This window comes from Phalangium opilio, unplaced genomic scaffold (assembly GCF_054372755.1).
Source record: "Phalangium opilio isolate 3A_F unplaced genomic scaffold, DU_Popi_V2 ptg000024l_1, whole genome shotgun sequence".
Classification (NCBI taxonomy): domain Eukaryota; kingdom Metazoa; phylum Arthropoda; class Arachnida; order Opiliones; family Phalangiidae; genus Phalangium; species Phalangium opilio.
This window is the reverse complement of record NW_028324155.1, coordinates 6,390,340-6,414,340: the sequence shown is the minus strand read 5'-3', so window position 1 is coordinate 6,414,340 and position 24,001 is coordinate 6,390,340. Positions and strand designations below refer to the sequence as shown.

Sequence of the window (24,001 nt, the reverse complement as noted above, 5' to 3'; positions counted from 1 at the left end):
GTACGCACGTGTGTCGACTCGACTCTCTGGTTGAATTGTTGAATTTACTAGGGATTCAGGGAATCATAATATTTCTGTATGGAAATATTAATATAGTTTTAGATAATTAGGGTAACGCGTAATTAATTATTCATTAAATATAATTATTGCCAGTTCACCGTGGTACAGGTTTAAACTTTATAACGTTTTTTAAAACAAAATAAATATTGACCTAGGCTTAGGTAACTTTCAGTGTGTAACCTTGGTGTAACTAGTACTTGTAAAGTTAAGGCTACAAAATGCCCAAAGGAAATGCCCAAAAAACTACGAAAAAGGTTCTGAAGAAGAAACGAATTGAATTTACAAATATCAAAACTTTCGATAGAGATATTGAAAACTTAAAAACTGAACGGGTAAGTTTAAAAAAAGTGTGTACTTTAATCAAAATTACATTGCCATCGTAAACGACAGGAAAGATCTCAAATTCAAAAAGAAGAAAATGCTAAGCGTTTAAGGCGTAAACCTAGAACAAACCAAGGATTTACACCTGGTATTGTTTATCTTGGCCATATCCCCGAGGGTTTCACACCTAAAGCAATGAAGGAATACTTCACCCAGTTTGGAGATGTTGGTAGAATACGTCTGGCATGTAGTAGAAAGGTAAATATCTCATTAAGTACTATAATTTAAATTGCAATTAAGTCGTATTTAAATTAAATTTAGACTGGAAGAAGTAAAGGTTACGCCTTTATCGAATTCAAATGTGATGAAGTAGCTAAAGTGGTGGCTGAAACTATGAATAACTATTTCATGTTTGAGAAACTTTTAAAGTGTAAGTTTTTCTTTTTTTTTATTATTAACTTATTGATTGAACGTAATTGAGGGTTTATTGTTTATTTTTTAGGCGTATATATTCCAAAGGATCAGGCCAGGCCTGATTTATTCAAAGGTCACCGCGGAAGTCATAAGCTAGCATTTAGGAAATTTGTTACGGAACATAACAAAACTAAAGATTTAAAAACTCAAGATAAAGCTTTAAGGAAAAGAGTTAATAAACTTGAACAGAAAAAGAAAAAACTTCAAGAATTGGGGATTGAATTAAACTTTGCTTTAGAAAGCAATGAAAAGGTAAAATTATTAATTAAGCTTATTGATTTTAATTCTAGATATTCTGCCGCTGCGATAAAAGGGGCTAAAAATGACTGGAAACATGTCTTATTTATAAGAAGTTTAACCGATAGAAATATTTATGGCAATAAAGTTCAGGTGTATTGTTAATTAATTAAAAAGAAATACTTAATAGGTAAAGAAAATATTGGAAAACAGAAAACAGAATCCTACTCAAAATTTACCTAAGATCCAAGAAACCTCTAAGGATGACGTAGAATCAGGCTGCTCCAGTTCATCAGATGATGAAGATTTCAGCTTTGCTAAGATGTTTTTGGAAGGAGAAACAACCGATTCTTCTAAATATACTCTTGAAATGGATTCCACCGATGATGAAATTTCATTCAACACGCCTCCAAAGGCTAAAAAATCATTTAGGAAGAGAAAAGTTGAAAACAACGAGTCTCTCAATACAAAGAAAAATAAATACGAATCGCCAAAAACCTCGGTTAATGACTCGTTTTCAATTAAACCTCTCAAGAAAGCCGCTTCAAAAATTATTAAGAAAAAAAATACTTCTCTTAATCTTGGTCTAAAAAAGAAGGGAAAGAAATTATCAAATAAAACTATGTAATTATTATGTGAATAAAAATAATTCCGTTCAGTTTTTCAATCCAAATAAGTGTTTTTTTAATTAATATTTGTTAATTAAACTGAAATCAGATCGTCAATAAATAGAAAAACAAGATCGTCAAGCCACATTTGCTCTACTTTGTTGTTTATACCTCTTTCGCAACCACGTGATTTATGACTTGGAGGATTCATTCCATTTACACAAGGAGTATTTTAGATAGCTTTCTTGGATATAAAAAATAGGGCTAACTTGAAATTAAATACATTTATTGAAGAATTTGGGTTTAAATACAAATTTGGACACGATATTTCATACAATTTTCTTTAAAGACTCCAGCTTTGACCGAAAATACACACCTCGTTTGAATGCAATGTCAACAACCTCGCACACTGTATTATAAGCTTGATTAACAGATTCCTTGTCAGGATGTCCCGGTCCGTTGTAGCGCATAAACCCTGGCCCTTGCTCCAATTTTTCAATGGCATTGTACAAATCGGTTTTAAGAACCTCCATCCTTTCCTTGGGTTTCATGAGAAAGTCGTTGCAACTTAGATCATCTTTATCCTTCTCCTTAGCGTCAATTAGGAATTGTAAAAAGTTGGGATCTTGGTTTGAGGTTCTTTTAATGGCCGCGTGAGCTTTTTGAACCAAGGTTTCGAAGTACTTCCGGTAAAGCTCCAGAAATTCGAATTTGCGGTCGCGACTAACGAAGAATTCCGTAAGGACTTGACGTTGTTCCGGTTTGTCAAAGTCTTTCGTGGATTCTTTCAGAGCTATAGCGAAGTTGCGATGGAATTCCACGATTCCAGACAAGGTTAAAAACATCTCGGACATCAACTCAAAGTCCGGTCCAACGTGTCGCGGGTCGACTAGAACGTCGTAATACGTTCCGATGAAACGTTGTAGTAATTTGACGTACTCGTTTTCATCACGACAGATTTTTCGAAATATTCTGACGTAAGATTTACGGTCAAAGCTAACTCCGTCATCGCGTCGACTTTTTTGGCGTCCGAAAAAGCGATTGGGTAATACCTTCTTGGTGACGCGATTGACGCTCTTGGCGAAAGACTTCTCAGCCTTCTTCAAACTTTTACCGATCGACTTGGAATTTTTAGCGATGGCAGAGGAACCATCCGATACAATTTTGCGCGCACGAACGGAATTTCGTTTTACAATTTTAGGAACTGAAGTTGACATTTCGGAAACTCCGTTCGAAACTGTTCTTTCCAATTTCTTCAAATTTTTTTCCATATTTGACTTTTTTACTTTGGCGTTAGGCCTAAAAAATTTAAAGAACTAAGATAGTTCTCGCGGTTTCTTGCACGAGGCTAATGACAATTAAAACACGAGCGAAGAATGGCGTGCTACATAAAAGCATTTTACTTATTTTGTAATGGCAGGTCCGAGAAACTAGTAAAATAAATTTTAAAAATCAGTTTATTTCACTTGAACTATGTCGCACACTATCAGGAATTGGCACTAGACTTTAAGCATGGCGCGAAAAGCATATTTTTCGCGCTTGTTTCTCTGGTTTAAAAAACAACGCACCTACACTCACACTGTACTTTATGTTAATAACTTTTATACGTAACAGGTGCGCTACGCCGCGTATATGTTGTTATACTTACACACGTACATAATAAAATCGGAACCAACGGTCGTCGCAAACGGATATGAAATACTATCTTAACTTTGAAATTCTTTCCCCAGCGAAACTTTGCAATTTCAGGAAATATAAAATTACGTTTCCCGCACGCCGCACCCGTTAAAATTAAACTATTATAATGGTAAGTTAATTTTGAATCTATTACATGTTAGTCGCGCGCGTCTTTCAGACAGTCTCTTGCAGTATAGTTAGTGCGTGGCTAGATGCTTCTATAAGATACGACTTCTCGTCTTTAAAGTGCCAAAATCAAATAATATTTGCCCCTTTAATATTATAAGATTAAAATAAAGGGAGATTGAAAAGGAAATATATTTCATTTAAATTCAATTACTCAATTCTTTGATTTATATTATGCCTAATTCTAAAACGATTTAAGCCTAACTCTACTGTACGTTTTTCAGTACTTTCAACGATAACAATTAGTAGGAAGATAATTTAAATTTAATTATCTTGATAAAAGATTAACATAGATTCCTTAATTTTCGCCCACAGATATAGAAATATTGGAGTATCTTATCCCTGACTTTTAGTCTATTGCCCTCTTAAATATGCTTAAAGTGGTCCTTTTAAAGATTCAGCCTTTTTCGATAAATTTTAAAACCCCCGTGCATCAGATGGAACATAGAGCCAAATAAATATATTTCCTTTTCACCTTCCCCTAAATCGAGTAAGATTGTAAAAGGGTAAATAAACGAGCGTGTTGACGTGTAAGGGTCCTTTAGGCATTGAACCCTTATTTAAATGTTTGGCTCGATTCTCGTCCCTCGATGCGCGTTAGCTTTGGTTTTATTTACAATCGTTTAAAATTGAATGGCAGCTGAAGCGTTTTCCATGTCTGATCGTCATCGTTTGATTGGGCGGCGTCGGAGAGTAGGGGATCGCTCTACTCTGTTCCAACAACTTCCTTCCTCCGATCCGGGGGACTCGTCGGACAGCGAAAGTTATTTAGTTTATCAGAGAGGAGCTCCCGTTAGCAGGGAGCGCGCGCAAACTGAAACCGTGGAGGAAACCAATCGCTTAGATTCAACGCGGTCGGGCAAAAAACCTTTGGTGCACTACAACTCCAATCAAAGAGAGTACCGCACCATAACAAACCCGGAGACCATGCCGAACCACGAAAGAATGGACATGGACTTTAACAACGGAAAATCGGGTGGACCAACGTTTAGTCGCGCCAAAGGGTGGTTCGTAGAAAGACGATGGGCTTACGTAATGATAATCGCGGTCATTTGCGCGTTACTACTTGTCGGACTACTTGCTGGACTCTTGGGAAGACGTCCGTGTTCATCGAGTGATCAGTCTAACGGAGAAGACTCTGGGACCGAACCACCGATAACCCCCGAAGAAGCTTTGGCATTGAGGTTACCGAGGGGCGTCCTACCTTTGGCTTATACTATTCAACTCCAACCGTTCTTAAACGGAAATTTAACGGTACCGGGTACCATGACGCTGGATCTTTTATGTTTGCAAGCTACTAATAACATCACTTTAAACGTCTTAAACGTCAACGTGACCGATGGAAGTGTTCATCTCAAGTTGAAAGAGGATGGAACAAATGGAACCGTTCCTAACATCAAGTCTATAACAAATGATACGGAACATCAAATGATTGTTTTCCATTTGGATGCGGATTTAATGGCCAACACGACTTATACTATCAATATGACGTATGTTGGGTTGATAAACGATGTCCTGGCAGGATTGTACAAGTCCAGTTATCAGAGTGGGAACGAGACAAAGTAAGATCCTAAAACCTTTAACTTTTAATAGCCTTATAGCTTTAGAGAATTCATGCCACGTTTTTCCACAAAATTTTGAAAAATTTTATCACATCTCGTAACTGTGACAAAATATATATTATAAAATACATATACAATGCAACAAACATGACATTTTAAAGTTTATAGCTACGTTTTGTTTCCAATAATGGGTTTTATAATATAACTAGTAGAAGTTATCACAAACAAAAAGTATAAGTTTTGTATGAAAAATTAAGTATATTTTTTAACGTTGTCATTGTAGGCTGCGGTATTATTTTGTAAATTTTATTTTTCAACTTTAGCTTAGTTGGCCATCGATTAATTACATTTAATGAGAAGCATCTAATTACCGAGATTCCGTTTCCGTTAACGATGATATCAGGGGCATCCCACTCACTGTACACTTACGTTTTTGGAAATAATTATAAATAATATTGGAAAATATTAGCTGACTGCCCAAAGTCCCTGACTAAAAATATGACAAACTAGAGAATGAAAAGGCGAATTTCATTGTTCGATGTAATATTTCGGTAAATTTTGCTCGAACAAATAAAATATTCCGAAGCCGCTGCCGTATCTCGTGAGGATTTTGAGAAAATTTGAAATTCTAATTTTTATAATAATTTGAGATATTGGATTTTCGATTATCGTTAAATAGGCAAGGGAGATCTTAGAGAGAGACGCGAATAATTTTCTATAAATTTAGGTCAGTGAACAATTTTTAGCACAAAATCAGGGATACTGTCATGGCCACGCAGAAATAAACTCCCAACCAACTTGTAACTAAGTTCTATACGTTTCTCTTAAATTACAGGCGAGCAATGTTGTAAATAAGGCTTACATAAACAAATATCGTTTTCCCTTCCCACAAATAGACACTTGAAAACAAACAAACGCATCCTGAACAAGGTTTTAGAATAAAATATGGCGAAAAACTAAAAATAAATATACGTAGACAGCTGAAATGTTTTCGCTTTCGTTTCGAAAAAAACACTACGCCGCGTACGCTAGCTATACAACTATATAACCGAGGCTGGGGTTTTACGTAAAGTAATTTAATCCGGAGAACCCCATCTTGGATATATCCCAAATGTTTCTCGAGCTATAACTCACGTTTCACCGTTATACGTTTTTGGAGTACAAGTACATAATAATCTATATTCCGTTCGCTATAAAAAAACTGTACCACAAAAAAATGTCAACTCGTAACTAACGAGTTGCGATGATGGGCCATTCCTGCACCCAAAACGTAACGAATCAAGCGTGACATTGCGTATATTACTGTATTCACTTATTTGAAATACGAAAATTTAGCACTTAACGCGTTAGATTAAGGGGTTTAAATAGCTTAGGAGGGTGTCTTACTCGCCGCGCTCTTAGCTAATTACAATCATCAGAGAAACGACTCAACTGCAGTTGCCTAATTGAATAAGTCAAATTTGTAAGCCAACCCCGAGTTAAGTACTGAAATTAACAATTTAAATATAAGAGCGCTTAGGTAATACGGAATTGGATGTTCTTGAACATTAGGTTTAAGAATATTGAAATCACTTAACGTCTGGATGGATGTAACAAAGCAAATTTTCAAAAAAGAAATATTTTACATCTCATTGAATGAATTTTCGTTTACTATTTCGCTTTTTAGAAATATAATTAAACTGTTACATAACCTCGATTTATATTTGTACAGGCATATGGGTCACGACAATAATAATAGTTACGAATGGTTTAGGAAAAAAATAGGCTGATCGACACCGTTATTTAATATTGTTTTGAATAATTAAATTTAACTAGGACTAATTGTCACAGGGTCTCTTCTGATCTTGGTGATAAAAATTAAAATTAACCTGACAGGGCGTAAAAATTTTGGCGGGGAAAAACCCCTCGTGAGTTGTAAACTAATTCTAAGGTACTTATTCAGGTACTTGGCGGTGACGCAGTTTGAAGCAACGGACGCGCGACGCGTATTTCCATGCTTCGATGAACCAGCCTTCAAAGCTACCTTTGACATTTCTATTATCAGGGAACCTAACATGACCGCAGTCAGCAATGGTCCTTTGATTAAAACAGAGACCAGGTAGGTTACCACAAAAGTATCTTCACCGTAATTACTCATTGTTAATAAACCCGAAACTAGGAGCGACGGTTGGCAAGTAGACCATTTCGGCACGACCCCTAAAATGTCTACTTATCTGGTGGCAATCGTTATATCGGATTTCGCTTATCTGAATGACTCAACGGTAAGTTGTTGACGATTGGCATTTGGTATATCGAAGGTTGTGAAACCTTATTATAAGGTTATTTTCATGGCAAGAGACCTTGGATGGATTTTGTTTTTCGGGAAACGTATCTCTAAACATGTTTTTCATATCCATATCCAACTATATTTATTTTACATTATCAGAATGTAAAAGTACTCGGTATACCTTTATTTAAACGCTCACGCTGTCATTACAACCTTTCCTCTGACAAACAACGTAAAACGACTTATTTAAAAAGTTATTGCAATAGGTTGTCATAACGTTTTGAAATTGAACAAGTACTTTCACATTAGAAGTATTTTTCTCTACTATACCTTCATTTAAAATTTGAAATTTTGAGAGTTTCGCTATCTGATTTCAACCTAATTACTTAGACCTACTTAAAATCAAAGATTTCTTTGACGGACAATGCGAACCTATCGCTATCCATGCTCATGCTATTCTTTAAATTTATATTTAAACATTCCTATAGTATCGCGTATGGGCCAGAAAAGACGTGATAGCTTCCGCGCAATACGCAGTGTCAATTGGGCCAGGAATCATACGATATTATAATAATTTCTTCGGCATAGACTATCCAATGAACAAAACTGGTATATAAAACATTGCAATTTTCCCTAGTAAATAGTGTAAATTGCAATTAACCAAATTTTCCCCTAGATAACGTGGGAATACCCGACTTTAACGCCGGTGCCATGGAAAACTGGGGTTTAATTACCTACAGAGAAACATCGCTGCTATTTGATCCTCAACTAAGTACAGCGTATGAAAAACAGTACATCTGTCAAACAGTCGCTCACGAATTGGCTCATCAAGTAAACAATTAACCGAATGTAAAATGGACCATTTCGATCGAGAGGTTGAATCAACGCGCTTTTTTACAATTATAATTATAATGTAACGCGCGCGAGCTGACATTCACTTTCCTGTACCGAAATGGTCCATTGTAAAAAGCTTGTTCGCACTTACTAATATTTTTCCTTTTTCGTACCCAGTGGTTTGGTAACTTGGTGACACCAGCTTGGTGGAATGATTTGTGGTTGAACGAAGGATTCGCGTCATACATGGAATATGTCGCGTCGGACGTTGTAGAACCCGGTTGGAAAATGTTGGAACTGTTCATCACGGATAAACAGCAATCCGCGTTAAGTTTGGACGGTTTAAGGTCATCGCACCCTATTTCCGTTGAAGTTCACAGTCCCAGCGAAATTAACGACCTGTTCGATGGAATTTCTTACGATAAAGTGAAAAATTTAACCCTAAACAAAATTCTGATTTTTTAGACCTAAAATATAATATTTTTTATCGTTACATCTACAGGGTGCTTCTATTATCAGAATGATGCATTTATTTCTCGGTGACGACACTTTTAAAAAAGGATTACAAGTAATTTTTTAGTGCACGAGGGGGAGAAATTAATTAGTTATAATTAATTAATATTTAACAGACTTATTTGAAGACTTTGGCTTATGGAAATGCAGTTTCGGATGATTTATGGAACCATTTATACGAAGTATAGTTTCCTAACTCGTGTAATTGTTCCAAAAATAATCACGAAATAACTTTAATTACAGGCTCAATTAAACAACACGGGAAATACAACTCCAGTAGATGTTTCAAGCATTATGAATAAATGGTCGAAACAAACTGGCTACCCGTTACTAACCGTGACCCGAGATTACAATTACCAGACGGTCAATTTGACCCAAAACATTTTTCTAATTGATAGTACCAACATAACCGAAGACGAAATGTAATGAGTTATTCTAGGCCTAATTCTGATTCTAAAATTAATATATTAATATATAAATTATTTAAAAAAGTAACACACTATGGGACATTCCAATCACGTGGGCTACGTCATCGGAAGATCCATCAAAATGGAGTACATATCCCTCTTTATGGTTGCGAAATAGAACTAGTAAGGAATTTCCAACTATAGTTAAGTCTAATATAATTAGCTTAATTTTAATAAATTTTTTCTAAAGCCGTAACCAACATGATTATAAGCGAACCAGGATCTTGGATTATAGTTAACGTCCAAGCTGCTGGATATTACCGCGTGAACTATGACCCCATTAACTGGCAAATGATTATTGAACAACTTGAAAGTGACCACACCGTAAGACCCACACACACACTTTAATCTGCCTAAGCTAAGACTAACATATTATTGACTTTTCCCAGAAAATTGATGTAGTTACCAAGACGCAGTTAATAGATGATGCATTCAGCTTAGCCAAGTAATTAATTAAACCCGTCTAATTATAGTCAACACTTCGCTTAACAAAATATTCCATCTTAGGGCTGGTATTATTCCTTACACAACAGCACTGAACATGACCAAATACCTAAGTAGAGAAACTGAATATTTACCATTCAGTACAGCACTCGGTAACATCGGGGAAATCAAATCAATGCTTTGTAGAACTGATGTTTACGGAACTATAAAGGTATGAAACATTTTGGGTAAAAATAAATAAGCTTTCAATAAAATTAGAATTACTCTACAACAGCAACATATGTTAAACATGATCATACCGAATTATCTTCGTATGGGATGGGCTAACATGAGCTCAAGTAGCGTCCAGGAACAGTAGGATAAAGTTTTAAGTAGGGTAACGTTGTTCTTCGACTGATATGTATTTGGTAATGCGTAGGTACTTGCAAGTCGAAGCCATCAGCCTCGCGTGTGGAAGTGATTATCCGGATTGCGTCCAAAGAGGAACAGCCTTGTTTCAATCTTGGAAATTAAACCCTGAAGATAAAACCAAGTACGAATAATAATTGCAATACCATCTAACTTAAGTACATAATGAACATGATATCATCCGCAGAATTTTGCCTAATCTGAGAAAAACGGTTTATTGCACTGGTATCGCTCATGGTAACTCTTCCGATTGGGATTTTGTTTGGAATCGGTACAAAACCGCGACTGTACCATCTGAAAAGAGCAAGTTGCAATCGTCCCTCAGTTGTTCCAGAGAAATGTGGATTCTTGCCAAGTAATTGGCCATAAATAATTGGTTAAAAATTGGCGATTAATTTTTTTAAAAACATTTCTTCGTAGATTGTTGGAACTGTCACTGAATCCTAATGGAGACATATCCCCTCAAGATGCACCGTCAGTTATAGCATCAGTCGCGTCAACTGATCACGGAAGAGAATTAGCTTTCAACTTTGTGCGCGAGAAATGGGACGTTTTGTTTAAAATGTAAGACTCGAGTTTCAATTTAAGATCTATCATAAAACGAAAGGCATATACAGGGTGTTTGTGAAAAGTCCATCAATAATGAAAGGGCGTATTTATTGGGCCATTTTGAGTCGAAAATGTTCTATGACATTTTGCCGTCCGAGCCACGGTTTTCGAGTTATGATTTGAATATTTTAGGGATGACCCCTTCATTAAATTAGCGCTGTCTTTCAATTTCTTAATTAAATTTAAGGGGTCATCCGTAAATTACTCCAATCATAACTTGAAAACAGTGGCCCGAACGGAAAAATGTCATAGAACATTTTCGACTCAAAATGGCCCAATAAATACGCCCTTTCATTATTGATGGACCTTTCACAAACACCCTGTAGAAGTCTCGCTTTTCCTCAATCAGAACTAAAGTTATCTCTTTTCTCTCTCCTTAAACTTCCTCACTTTCTAATCGCGCTTGATGAAACTAATTTTAATATTTTTTGAACGTAGGTTTGGAGAACTTTCCTTTAGCCTGGCAGATATCTTATCTTCATTAGCCTCGAGATTAAACACGCCTTCGGAACTGGACGAAGTAAGTAGAGGAATACTGTACGGGATTCTTCAATCAAAATGAAACTCTAAACGACTTGATCAAATTTCAGTTCACGATTTTCAAGAACAAAGCGTTCCGCGAATCTCAAGTTGGTACGGCTAAAAGCGCCTTCAATCAAGCCCAGGAAGTTATCGGATCCAATATTCGATTCATGAATCGTTCTTACGACGAAATTAGTAATTGGTTTAAAATTACAAATAACGTCAGTACCATCGCGCCGCCTTCGAATATAATTTTGAATACGAGCGATACGGGTTTAGTTTTTAATAATACAAGAGGGCCCACCAGCGGGCGATTAACGGCCAATAACAATACCGGAAATGGTACCGAAAGTCGAACGGAATTTAGCAACACCAGTAATGAAAATACAGAGTACAATGTTGATAAGTCTAATAATACGACTAGCAGGCCTACAAATATGAACGTGGGAACCACAAACGGAAATTTTGAAGGAACAACTGGCAGACAGAATAATCCTATAAATAACGGGCAAACGTTTCAAGGAAATGAAGGTACAACAACAAGAAACGGATTTCCAATGACCACCAATCAGGGTCGAATCAACCCGACTAGTAGGCCTAATCAGGGTCAAAATAGCGGAGAGAATGATCTATCAAGTAGAGGAAATCGGGATCAAAATAACAGAGAGAATAACCCATCAAGTACAACTGATCGGGGTCAAATTGACAGAGGAAATAGCCCAACAAGTACAACTGATCAGGGTCAAATTAACAGAGGAAATAGTCCAATAAGTACAACTGATCAGGGTCAAAATAACAGAGGAAATAGTCCAATAAGTACAACTGATCAGGGTCAAAATAATCAAAGAAATAACCCAACAACTAGACCCGATCAAACCTTCGGACGAACTACCGACATGAATTCCAATACGAACAACAATGGCCGAGAAATTAGCACGTCATCTAGTCAAGCTAACAATAGAGATGATAATTTAGAAACGGAGAGTAGGGGTACGTTATCGGAAAACCAGTTCATTAACAATAACTTTAACAACAGAAATGAGAGAACGACAAACTTTGGTTAGTAAACTATTACCGATATGATATGGGTGAACATTTTAAAATGTACTGCTTAAAAGTTGTAAAAGAGATTATAACATATACTAGTATTTAAATTTTACCACTTTTTGTACTGTACTTTATTATTTGGGTTTTATGGTGCACTTTTATTTTATAATAAAAATTTAATCACCAATTGTGATTAATTAAAACCACACTTTGGCGGCGCATTGATTATTTCCTCCACATGATATAACTAATTAGTAATTTTAATTTGATATTAGTTAAAATTATAATATCAATAGTTAATATACATTATAAACAATCTGAATATTCTAAATCTAATACTCCAAAACTAAAACTTACTTCCGAAATTCGATATTAAAGGGGTGTATAAAGTTTAGAATTAACACCTCTCATAATGACATCATCGCTTTAGTCTATGACTCCAAGAGGTACTAATAAATTTTCTCAATGAGATATATAAGGATCCAACTCCTAACGCGTCATAGTTTCCCTTTCGTCTCTCATGGGTTTGGTGGAACTTTTTCCGAATCAAACTTTCTTTCAAAATGAGTTGGATATTCAATTTAGCACATTTCGCTTCGTTTCTGATTGTATTTGCGCACAGTGATCCAAATCCTTACCGAAATCTGTAAGTTTGATAGCAATTATTTATAACAATTTATCTATATAGATTATTTTATAATTTTTGAAGACCAAGAATTATTGTTGAAGATGGGAATTTAGTTTTTCAAACTTCTGACAAAAACAACATCACTTTTCGAACGTACGGGTCCGGGAAAATTAATATTAATGATCAAGATTTGATAGATTTAGTTCAAAGGGTTGGTATAATCGCGGGTTAATTATAACAAGTTGGGAAAACCAAAATATTACCTCTCCGAGTCAAGAGGTCTACTACTACAAACTTATTTACCTAGATATGGAATTATTTCACTTTTTTGAAGTAAAAATTTACGAAATATTGAAGCAGTATTCCAAGCATAGCGAATATACAGTAAAGCAGACGACATTTTACATCCAATAAGGATAAATCTTGGACACATGGAAATCAGTCAATGGGGAAAAGAACAGGAAATGAAGTCTATATACGCTTCAGCTGTTTACCCTATATTCTGATAGCTACATTCACAACTGGTTTGCAGTGTAAACACTATCATCTCGTCTCACCTCAACAATATTCTTAGTTTGCCAACATGAATGTTAACGTTAAATAACACCAAAGCTAAATTGTAGCTAGACGCACTGATAGTCATCAATGCGCACCATAAAGGAAATAAAACTCTGTAGCTTAGCCCTACTAATATAATTACCACCATGATCTTTTCTTCTATTATAAAATCTTACCCTGAATATTTAAGAGTGTATTTAACTTTCAGCTCACTCTGAACCGTTGATGTCTCTTCATTTCAGACACGAAAATCAAAACCCATAGTTTACTTCACCTCAGGCCTCAATTATTTACTCTTTATTTCACTAAGCCTATTGCGGGTAATACTAAATATACCCGTCGAAGTCTAGATCTTAGCTTTCTTCATGAAATCACTAAACCAAGGATTATTCTATATACAGATGTAGTATAGCTTAAGTAATATATAAACAGCCATTTCAAATAACAATATTAAAAAAAATCTTTGGAATATCAAAATGAAACAGAGCTTTAAAGCTACAGAAGTACTAAATGCATCATAATTACGAAAAATACTTCCACATATTCACTTTATATTATGGAAAAAGGGAATATTAAGGTTCTGTATGATTTCTTAACACATCAACACAAGGCTAACTGCTAACGCGACGCACTAGTGTAACAATGGACGGACACACACAGACAAAAACATAAGCTGCTTTTTAACTCTTTCCGTATTAATTTTGAGTTGAGAAACAAGATTATCTTAAATATTAAAATAAATATAATTAATATTAAATATTTTCTTCGTCAGTTGTTTGCCTTATTGAGCGTTACATCGTTTTGATAAAGAACAATTAAACATTCTTGAGAGACTTGACTAATATTGGCGTTTGAAATGAAGCATATGCCGGTTGCTTCGCCTTACTGAAATAGGTAGTATATAAAGGATTCGAATCGCAGCTGTAGATAAGAACATCGCAATTGCGTGAACCTTGGAGGAAGACCCCTCCATTGGAAGGCTAGACGTTTCTCGTAACCCTAGCCGATCGCCGCGTATGTCTTAACCTTAAGGATGATGGTGGTGTTAGAAGCCAGGTGTACAGACTGGTGTCCATGTGGGATGGACAAAAACAAAGACCAGATGATGGTGGTGTTAGAAGCCAGGTGTACAGACTGGTGTCCATGTGGTATGGACAAAAACAAAGACCAGAAGATGGTGGGGTTAGAAGCCAGGTGTACAGACTGGTGTCCATGTGGAATGGACAAAGACGAGAAGGTGATGGTGTTTAGAAGCCAGTAAGTACAGACTGGTGTCCATGTGGGATGGACAAAAACAAAGACGAGAAAGTGGTGGTGTTTAGAAGCCAGTAAGTACGGACTGGTGTCCATGTGGAATGGACAAAGACGAGAAGGTGGTGGTGTTTAGAAGCCAGTAAGTACAGACTGGTGTCCATGAGAAATGGGCGAAAGACTAGAAGATGGTGGTGTTTCGAAGCTAGTAAGTTGAGACTGGTGTCCATGTGGGGAGGACAAATGAACAGAGTTGTTAGACAGGCAATAGAGTAATAGCGTGTAAGTGGAATACAATTTCCGGGACTGTAAATGCGGTCTGGAAATTGAATACACGTTTGCTCCGATTTGCAAACTGCGAACGCGGTCACGTGGGTGTAACAACGGACAGACAGACAGACAGACAGACACACAGACACACAGACACGTCGAAATTAGAACCTCTCCGTGACATACGTCACTCGGAGAGGTAAAAATGTTAGTTATTAAATCTTACTAATATAATTTAAAGGCGCAGTCGTCTGTCATAGCTATGGAACAATTTCGAACCATAGACGTGGTAAATTTTAATAATTTTAATTTTAAGACAGAAATAGTTTCTAAGCGAGTATCTCGCAGACCACTTTGTCCAACCAAGTCGAACAATTAAAATTACGGTTGGACGAAATGGACGAAGTCAAGACCAACGTTCGCGAACTACGACAGAAATTCAAGCATCTTTTCGCAACGGTTTGATATTTAAAATGGCTTAATGAAACTAAGTTAGGTTCAAGATTAAAAGTTATTACGACATAATAAACAGGTTGCGAATATGGTTGGCAATAATCGCGGAAAAATATGGTGGAGCCTTAGAAAATTAACGCAAAAAGTAGGATTTAAAATATTTTTAACTAAGACAGGGTTTAATTGCTAAATTAATCAACAGGTTGTAGATATTAATACAAATTTAAGCCGGATTTCGCAAGTATGGAATTAAAAAAATTTACTAGCTTAAATAATTTTTTTTTAAATCAAGGGGTAATTAATATAATTAGACCCTACAATTGGATGAGTGTGCGAGTAATCCTTGTCGAAATGGGGGAAGTTGTATTGACAATTATAACGGGTTCACTTGTCAATGCACCGAGAATTGGCAAGGAAGTACGTGCATGGAAGACGTGAACGAATGCTCACTTTACAACGGAACCCATTTGGGCTGCCAAAATGGCGGTTCTTGCGTCAATAAACCTGGCGGATACGAGTAAAATCATTCGGAGCTTTATAAAAGGCAAGAATGGAAATTAAATGGTTGATTTCCTTAAGGTGTTTTTGTCCACCCAATTGGCACGGAGTTAATTGCAACACCAATCACGATTGCGATACTCAAGACAACACGGACCTGTGTCAAAACGGATATTGCACTCCCCTAAAGCGTACAAATCGAAATGAAGTAACTTAATCACGGGAATGAGACAATTTCTATGAACGGCATAACTTTACCAGAACATATCTTTACAGCCCAAATATAGATGTAACTGTAATCCAGGATGGAAAACAAACAATCGCACCGGAGCTTGTGATATTGACATTAACGAATGTGATCCTAACGGCCCCCCTCGCTGTTCCGTCAATCCTAGGGTTACTTGTACGAATATTATGGGAGGATTCCATTGCGGACATTGCCCACCGGGTTACGAAGGCAACGGACAGAGCTGTTACGATATTGACGAGTGCGTGAATCACAACGGTGGCTGTTCAATACAACCTCTCGTCGCCTGCGAGAATACATTGGGTTCATTTATATGTGGACGGTGTCCACCAGGTAATAGTTTAACTAAGCCTTCGTTATAAAAGCCAAAGTCAGTAACTGAAAGGTTTTATGGAATGGAATTAGGCTACACTGGAGATGGTAGACAATGCGTAGAGGGAATTTGTAGTCTTGGAAACGGTGATTGCCATCCGTTAGCTACTTGCATTGAGAATAATGGTACGAGTATATCACAGTTACCTAATTATTTCTCGTATTAATTACCAGGAAAATTTGATTTTGCAGCCGTGTACGCTGGGTATCGAGAGTGTAGGTGTCCAGCCGGCTATAGCGGGAATGGAATCGGGCCAAACGGCTGCCAACAGTTGCAACCGGGACAATTTGGAAATGCCTGTGATAGTAACCCATGCGTACATGGATCGTGTATAGTTAGTAACATATTGAATGAAGAAGTTTTGAAATTAAACATGAAAAACAATTATTCCACCAGGCTCGCGACAACAGTTTCTCCTGTATTTGTTACTCTGGATTTAACGGAACCTTGTGCAATGTATGATTAACGGTATTATCTAAACGTTCTCCGCAGAATACTAAAATTAGAGGAGGTGGGTCATAGGTCAAGGTTGCGGAGGTAATTTAAGAGGAGACCAGGGTGTTTTCTACAGCCCTCTTTACCCACTACTGGTCAATCGTACCGAATCTTGCGTTTGGAATATAAAAGTCTTAGCTAGTCACACCGTAAGATTGCAGTTCGACGTTTTTACCCTAACATCCGAACGTGGTTGTGACACTAACTACGTGGAGGTTTGCAACGGCAAGGTTGAGAACGAAAAAGGATTAATTTCAAGATTTTGTGGAAATGTGAGTTGCTCAATTTATAAATTTAGGCATATATAACAAAATACTGTTGCGCAGGATAACCCTGGAGTCATAGATTCTTTGACCAGTGATGTTCTGGTAAAAATGGTTACAAACGCCAACAATACCGGAAGTGGTTTCAAGATATCATATTGGATGAATAAATTCGGTATGATTCATTAAATAATGCACTGAAGTTTCCAAAAAAACCCCCTCGTTTTAACTTAAGTCGATTAATTATCGAATAGAACACTACAAATCATCGGAAATTGAAGTTAATACAGCGGACCCTTTCACTGTCCCAATTCATGGTGCCGATTTGGATCTTAATTGATGTGTCGAGTTACTTTATAGTTTTTAGAAATAAACCTAGTATATTCATTAATCACGTGACATTACCAACTGTTAAAACGCGCGCGAAATTCCAAAATTTCAAACAAAGCTTAGGGAATACTTCGTTTGCTAGCACCAGTTGCATTAGCATTTATATATTTCTAAGCCTAATCAGAAATGTTTGAAAGTCTAGGCCTTTTGAAACTTTAATACCCACTAAGCCTTTCCATCAAGGCCTAACACCAGTATGGTAATGAGATTCAACACTGGGAGAAAGAACTTTTAAAAACATATTTGAAAAATCTATACTAGAATTCCATTATCTCGAAAAACTACCTAAATTCAGTTCTCATTCCTTTTTCAAACTCGAAATTGAAACGATGGGCAGCGATTCATTAGTTGAAACTGTTTCCCACTCGTATAAAAAACTTCTCTTCCACAACTTTTATATCAAAAGAAATGAAAGAAAAACTACATAGTATTGATTTTTTTTTTCGAGCTGCAAACCTTCTACTGCAAAAATTTTTCATTCCAGCTAGAGTTAAAGCGGAAACAGAGAGGAGCTTTAATGGCTGCGAGGCAAAGATATGGAAGTGGAAAACTAGCAACTTTTTAAACCTTTGAAACTTAACGCTTTTGGGCTTATTAATCTGATTGTATAAGTTCTTTGTTAGTTCTTTATGGACAGTCACAATTAATTAATTTCCGAATTTGACTAAACAGCGTGATAGATACCAGTAACACCAGGGGAATATTTTAGACATGGTTTGGTGTCAAGTTCTTCTCAAGGTTGGGACTGAGGCGAACCTCTACTTGACCAACGTGTTTACTCTCTCACTCTGTAGCAAAACCTCTATCCAAAAAGTTATTCCGAGAGAAAAAAAAAATTTGGTCGGACAAACGTCGTTTTTGATGGCTTGGGGTTGAAATTTCTACTTCCCCCCGGATTCCTGGATAGCCTTTTTTTACACACTCTAGGCTTTCTACGTCCCGTTAAAAGTGGAAGAGAGTACAGAGTAGGCCAGATATTCTTTGCTGGTTTTATTCTCATCGCATATCCATCGGACCCGGAAATCATAAAAAAAAAAAAACATAACTGAAACAGAATGCATTCGCTTTCCATTTAGGCCTAGAGACTGAATTTTTATGACCAAATTTCGAAGGGAATCGTTTTATGAAATTTATTCAAACATGATAAAAATGAGGTAATCTATATTGCAAATAAAGAATATGCCTTAGTGTAAGTGTTTTACGGTCCTTGTATATTATCATTACTGAACATGATAGTGCATTTTTCCTAAGCCTAACTTAATGGCGTATTTGGAAGGTTAGGTATACGAAACTCTCCTATTTATAATTTTCCATCAAACGTTCAAAACATGTCTTCACCTACGCATTTGGGCGAGTGGTAATTTCATACCGAGTGGGTTTTAGTTTAGTTCGGGTGAAAGAAAGGTTAGGCTTAGCTGGGAGTCCAGGGATTCAATAATGAGAAATTCCACCGAGCGGATACAAAAGGGGAATCGCGCCTGATTGAATATAATTGCCAAAAGGTTTTTCTCGATTTTGTGGTTTGGAAAAGATTTGTTTCATACCACTGGCTTCTTTTTATTGACCTATAACTCGTAGTTGTATCTCGAATTCCCAATTCAATACGGGCTTTAACCTTTGCCCTTTCACGAGGGTTTAAGTTTAATCTCGTAACGATCCAAGAGGAAAGATCTTCATGATAAAATAGGCTTAACTTCAATTTAAAAACCCATTTGAAAATTTATACAAATTGCTTTTTCACAACCAGAGTGATTTTAAGAAACGTTTAAGGCTCTCGAACTTTCAAGTTTGGTTTGGGCGGGAAAATTCACGGGCTTTCCAGTTTTCATTATTTTCAAACAAGGCTTAACGCCTACAACATTATGCTAAATTTAAACGTAACGAAATTGAATTCCACAGGGTCTTTTAGGTTTTGTTTCTCAAACTCTTTAATATGTAAGATCCATTTTCGTTTTGAGATATATTTTTTTAAAAATCGTGAAAAGTGATAAAATCATGATGTTTTGATTTGTGATGTGATGGAAAACGACCGATATGGGTCAAACTATCTTTGGAAAAATGAATTTGATAATAGGAAAGGTAAACCAGAGTCCTGCACGGGCCGGGCTCAAGCCCGGTCCGGCCCGAGGCCCGGCCCGATCGGGTCGGGCCGGGCCGGGCTTTCCACTTTTGAAAATTCTATCGGGCCGGGCCGGGTCGGGCTTTTAAAATTTTGGAAATTAACGGGCCGGGCCGGGTCGGGCTTTTAAAATTTTGGAAATTAACGGGCCGGGCCGGGCCGGGCTTTTATTGATTATCATTTAATCCAAATTTCAAATGAAAGATAATTTAAATGAGTATAAGCTTCTAAGGACAAACGTAACGAACAATTATCAAAAGAAATGAAAAATACACAACGCTAAAGCAAATATGAATTCAAATCATTGATTTTATGTAAAAAAAAAATATAAAAATTTCAACTGAACTACGTGTAACGGGCCGGGCCGGGCCGGGCCTGTTCAATTCATGCAATGTGTCGGGCCGGGCCGGGCCGGGCTTGGTTAATGCATGTAACGGGCCGGGCCGGACCGGGCCGAAAAACCAACTATGTACTCGGACTCGGGCCGGGCTTCGGGCTTATTCAAAATGCTGAAACCGGGCCGGGCTTGGGTCGGGCCTGAAAAACTCGGCCCGTGCAGGTCTCTGAGGTAAACCTCATTCAGCACGATGAAATCTGTGATTTAATATTCATCACTTATGAAATTGCAACCAAGATTAAAAGGTGAGCGATGACATAGTTTATAATAAGGTAAAACTTTTATTTTTAAAATGACCTTGTTAAGCCTAATTTATCAAGAACTACAAAAATTCACATTGACTTGAAACCATTCCCTAAGTGACGCCCTAAATATCGGTAAATTTTTTGTTGGCCAAGTAAAAATAGCATTTTGAGGAGAGACAAAAAAAAAAGGAAGTTTGGTTTTGTTGGGAGGCTGTCGAGCTAGGCGCTCTTGCCAGGTGTCGCTCAGAATGGCTCTCGATCAATTGAATTAAACTTAAAAAGAAGAGTAAAAAGATATATATACGAACGATTGAAAATAAAAAAGGACAGTCAGAGAAAACTTTGGTATAGCTTCGATCATAACCCTAGGATACTCCCCATAAGTAAGAGCATACCATCATTTTCCAGGCGAGAAAAATTAAACCGACAGCGGCGCCATCTTAATTTTAAAATATCTCCACCAAATTGCAACAGAATAGAGACATGATTTTCTTTGACTTTGATTTTCTATCCTTGGATAACCCAAACTTATGTATAGTATATAGGGTTATGCTTGGATATAAAAAGACGTGTACACGAGATATAAAATTCTGAAGAGGCTAAGGGGCAGAGGCTCGTGTTAAGAAAAGCAAAGGCTTAGGAATTCTCGCGAGACGTCCGATACAATTGAGACGTGTCCGAAGGGGAACGGCCAAAAAAAGCTCAGTTCGGTTTTACTTTAACCGATTTAATGCAATTCGGGGAATAGAAAGAGAAATTTTTCAATCCGATGAAACAAACATGGCGAGAGAAAATAAAAAATAATAAAACCTCTATACGTATATCTTCAAAGTGTTTTTAGTCTAGCATAAGTTTATAAGATATGTTCCATAAGTGTGTCACTGGTTAATGAGAGCTTGTCATGAAGTGACGTAGGCGAAACGTCATAGATTCTCGTAAAGCGACGCCTAGTGAGGCGCTGTCAAAGGCTAAGGACAGACTAAATAGGAAGATGGACTGCAAAACCGAGTGTAGTCAATTCTCGCGTCGTTCTCGAACTAGCTCTCAGTAAGTCTCTAGCATTACGAAGAATAGGAAGTGTCATACTTATGGAACATATCTTATAAACTTATGGTCTAGGGTATCGCTTTACCAAAAGTTTATATAGAGACTCTGGAAGTATGGCAGCAAATAAGTAGATTTATGTAAAGGATCAAGCGTGGGAGTAATTTTAGAATAGATTGCGGAGATTTCTATTTTAAGTGTAACACGGGTGTAATGCGGGTTAAACATTTCTACAGGCGCTCGTAGGAAATACATTAGATTGTTTCACCCTGCTGGTGGGCTTTACCCGACTGCATTTATATTAAAATTGTAAAAAAAAGTAAAATACGTTAATTATCTTTAGATTAAGAAAATACAGATCCAAAATTAATTTGACCTGTACTGATCCTTCTCAAATACCAAAATCATAACCAAGAATTTTCCCCAAACAAATTGAGACCTAATATTGATTTAAATTTAAAGTACGTTTACTTTCAAAAGTTCAAATATCTAAATATATTGAAAGAGCTATGCATAATTATACAGCAAATGAGGCAGATATACACGAGAGATAAATAAATAAACAAGTATATGGAATAGCTAAAAATAGATAGAGATGGCAAGAGAAGGATTGTAGGTTTGTACCATTGCAAGCTCAAGAGAGGAGTTAGAAACCTTGAACCAAATCGCCACGACGCGATAACGACCGAAACAGATGTGGCATAAACAAGAGTAGATAATCAAAAGTGTCTATTCCCTTTTTGATTGCATTTTATCGCAGTTTGAATGACGTTACCGATATCAACCCTTCAATTATTCAACTGTATTGTCACGCCTCTGATTTCGCGAGGAAAGCTGTTAACTTTCATGAAAATAATATAACTAATTTAATATACTCTTGATATAATTTCTTTAATCTATAAAGATGAGCGTAAGAGAACCAAGAATTCTCTCTTTATAAAGCAGTAGGCATTGTATCGAAAAATTCCAAAATTCATTCGTAGCGCATCTCCGAGTTGATTAGTTCCCGCCAACCCCAGCGTGTTAATGTAATGAAGCGTATACTATTTGGTTTCGCTTAATTACAAACGAAAGTAATTACGAACGGATAAAATACATTTATTTGTTTTCTCAAGGGACGTTGAAATACTTTGGGAATACAACGCGATTTGAAAAGAGGGGAAAATAAAATTAAGTTTAAGATGTAGATTCCCCACGTGGATGTAGATTACCTTAATACTAATTTCATTTATTCCTTTAATAACACAATCGAGAATTAGGCTTAACAAGAGGTATTTAATTATTTAGCGTTTGAAGTCGTGATTCGCTTTCTGAATCTTACAGAGGTTAAAAATGCATAGCTTGTTGTTGGGGAATTTGAGAAAAAAACATATCAGCCAGCCTTCAAAAAGATTAGTTAGAAATTTGAAGATGAAAGATAACCGTCTTCGGCGAACGATTCTGGTTCGACACCCTCATATATATATTTAATGGAAATCTCAGTAATATATAACCGATTGAGTATATTTCAACGCCAGCCAAAATGAATTGAGAAAAATATTTTCAAAAGAAACCCAAGCTAGAAAATATCAAATTTATTTTTAAAGTTTTCCATACTCATTTTTTCCTTTCTCCCAAAATGATATTTTGAAAGGAAGGATGAATTTTTTTTATCCGGGCACCTAGATTTCATTTTACTTTGGCATGCAAATTACGTAGCTATATATTCCCTGTACTGTTATCTATATTTACGCGATGGGTGCTGGGCATAGACATTAATCTTACGGAGAAAGGAGAAGCTTAAAAAATGGAGGCAATATAACACTCCTTTTCATAATATATTGCAAAATAATGGTCATTCAGATAAGAGTGGGCGAAAAAAAAATGTCAAAGGAAAAAGGTACGATATTATTATTTATGTAATTAATGTCATTTTGGTAAACCTTTAAATAAATCGTTGCAGTTAATACTATGGAAGCTACAGGCTAATTTGAAAAACTAGTTAAGCCTTGTTTTAAATTTTGGCGCGCTTTTATTCGTTAAGCCTTGTTTGAAACTTTGAAATTTCGCGCTCTTTTAACAATTGATAAATACCACGTGATTATAGAGTTCAGTCTTGGAAATAAGCAATTTAAATTTAGTTTAAAAATGCAAGTAAGAAAGTTTCTAAAAAAAGCAATCTTTCTGTAGGGTACTATTTGAACAATTGCAAAACGAGATAGGAAATAGTCTTCAACGTTAGCTATAACACGAATCGAAAAACAGACTTAATGACACCAATTTTCTTTTCGCTTAGAGTTGGTTGGTCAGTTAGAAAAAAGAGTGGGTGGGGACAAAAGTAGAATAGAATACTAGCTTCCAACTCTCACGTATTACTCTTCGAATACGGACAAGGGCGTATGTATATAAAGGGGTTGGTAAGTTTCCCCAAAAATCCCTACTAAAATAATGGCGTCTTGAATGGAGAACGAAATGAAAAAAATTTGGGACCAGATTAAAACTAATTCCTTAAACCTTCTTAACTCATAAACGTCAGGGACACTTACGGTAATTAGT

At 36.4% G+C, this 24,001-nt stretch overlaps 3 protein-coding genes across 4 annotated transcripts in view; 2 read left to right on the top strand and 1 right to left on the bottom strand.

The window, feature by feature from the left end:
- LOC149692475 (uncharacterized) lies at positions 1-1,768 on the top strand. 2 transcript variants are annotated; one of them, XM_089868238.1, is made up of 6 exons: positions 3-162; positions 233-392; positions 451-639; positions 703-811; positions 884-1,107; positions 1,283-1,768. In XM_089868238.1, exons 2-6 carry the CDS (start codon positions 279-281, stop codon positions 1,718-1,720), a joined length of 1,074 nt encoding a protein of 357 aa, XP_089724364.1. In that variant the 5' UTR covers positions 3-162; positions 233-278; the 3' UTR covers positions 1,721-1,768. The 2 variants fall into 2 exon arrangements, with proteins under 2 accessions (XP_089724363.1, XP_089724364.1); XM_089868237.1 differs by having other exon boundaries at positions 1-392.
- A 201-nt stretch (positions 1,769-1,969) lies between these two features.
- The window catches only part of LOC149692471 (uncharacterized), a 78,587-nt gene continuing 56,555 nt past the window's right edge, over positions 1,970-24,001 (bottom strand). Inside the window, exon 2 of the mRNA XM_089868239.1 lies at positions 1,970-2,999. Within this exon, the coding sequence (XP_089724365.1) occupies positions 2,030-2,971 (942 nt within the window). The 5' untranslated portion in view covers positions 2,972-2,999 and the 3' untranslated portion in view covers positions 1,970-2,029. The remainder of the gene's footprint in view (positions 3,000-24,001) is intronic.
- LOC149692474 (aminopeptidase N-like) lies at positions 3,505-12,443 on the top strand. The gene is made up of 19 exons (XM_089868233.1): positions 3,505-5,125; positions 7,068-7,223; positions 7,284-7,386; positions 7,880-8,000; positions 8,068-8,222; positions 8,403-8,651; positions 8,728-8,793; positions 8,855-8,920; positions 8,982-9,160; positions 9,231-9,328; positions 9,396-9,529; positions 9,595-9,650; positions 9,713-9,860; positions 9,924-10,003; positions 10,068-10,181; positions 10,245-10,412; positions 10,478-10,621; positions 11,105-11,186; positions 11,257-12,443. Exons 1-19 carry the CDS (start codon positions 4,197-4,199, stop codon positions 12,250-12,252), a joined length of 4,044 nt encoding a protein of 1,347 aa, XP_089724359.1. The 5' UTR covers positions 3,505-4,196; the 3' UTR covers positions 12,253-12,443.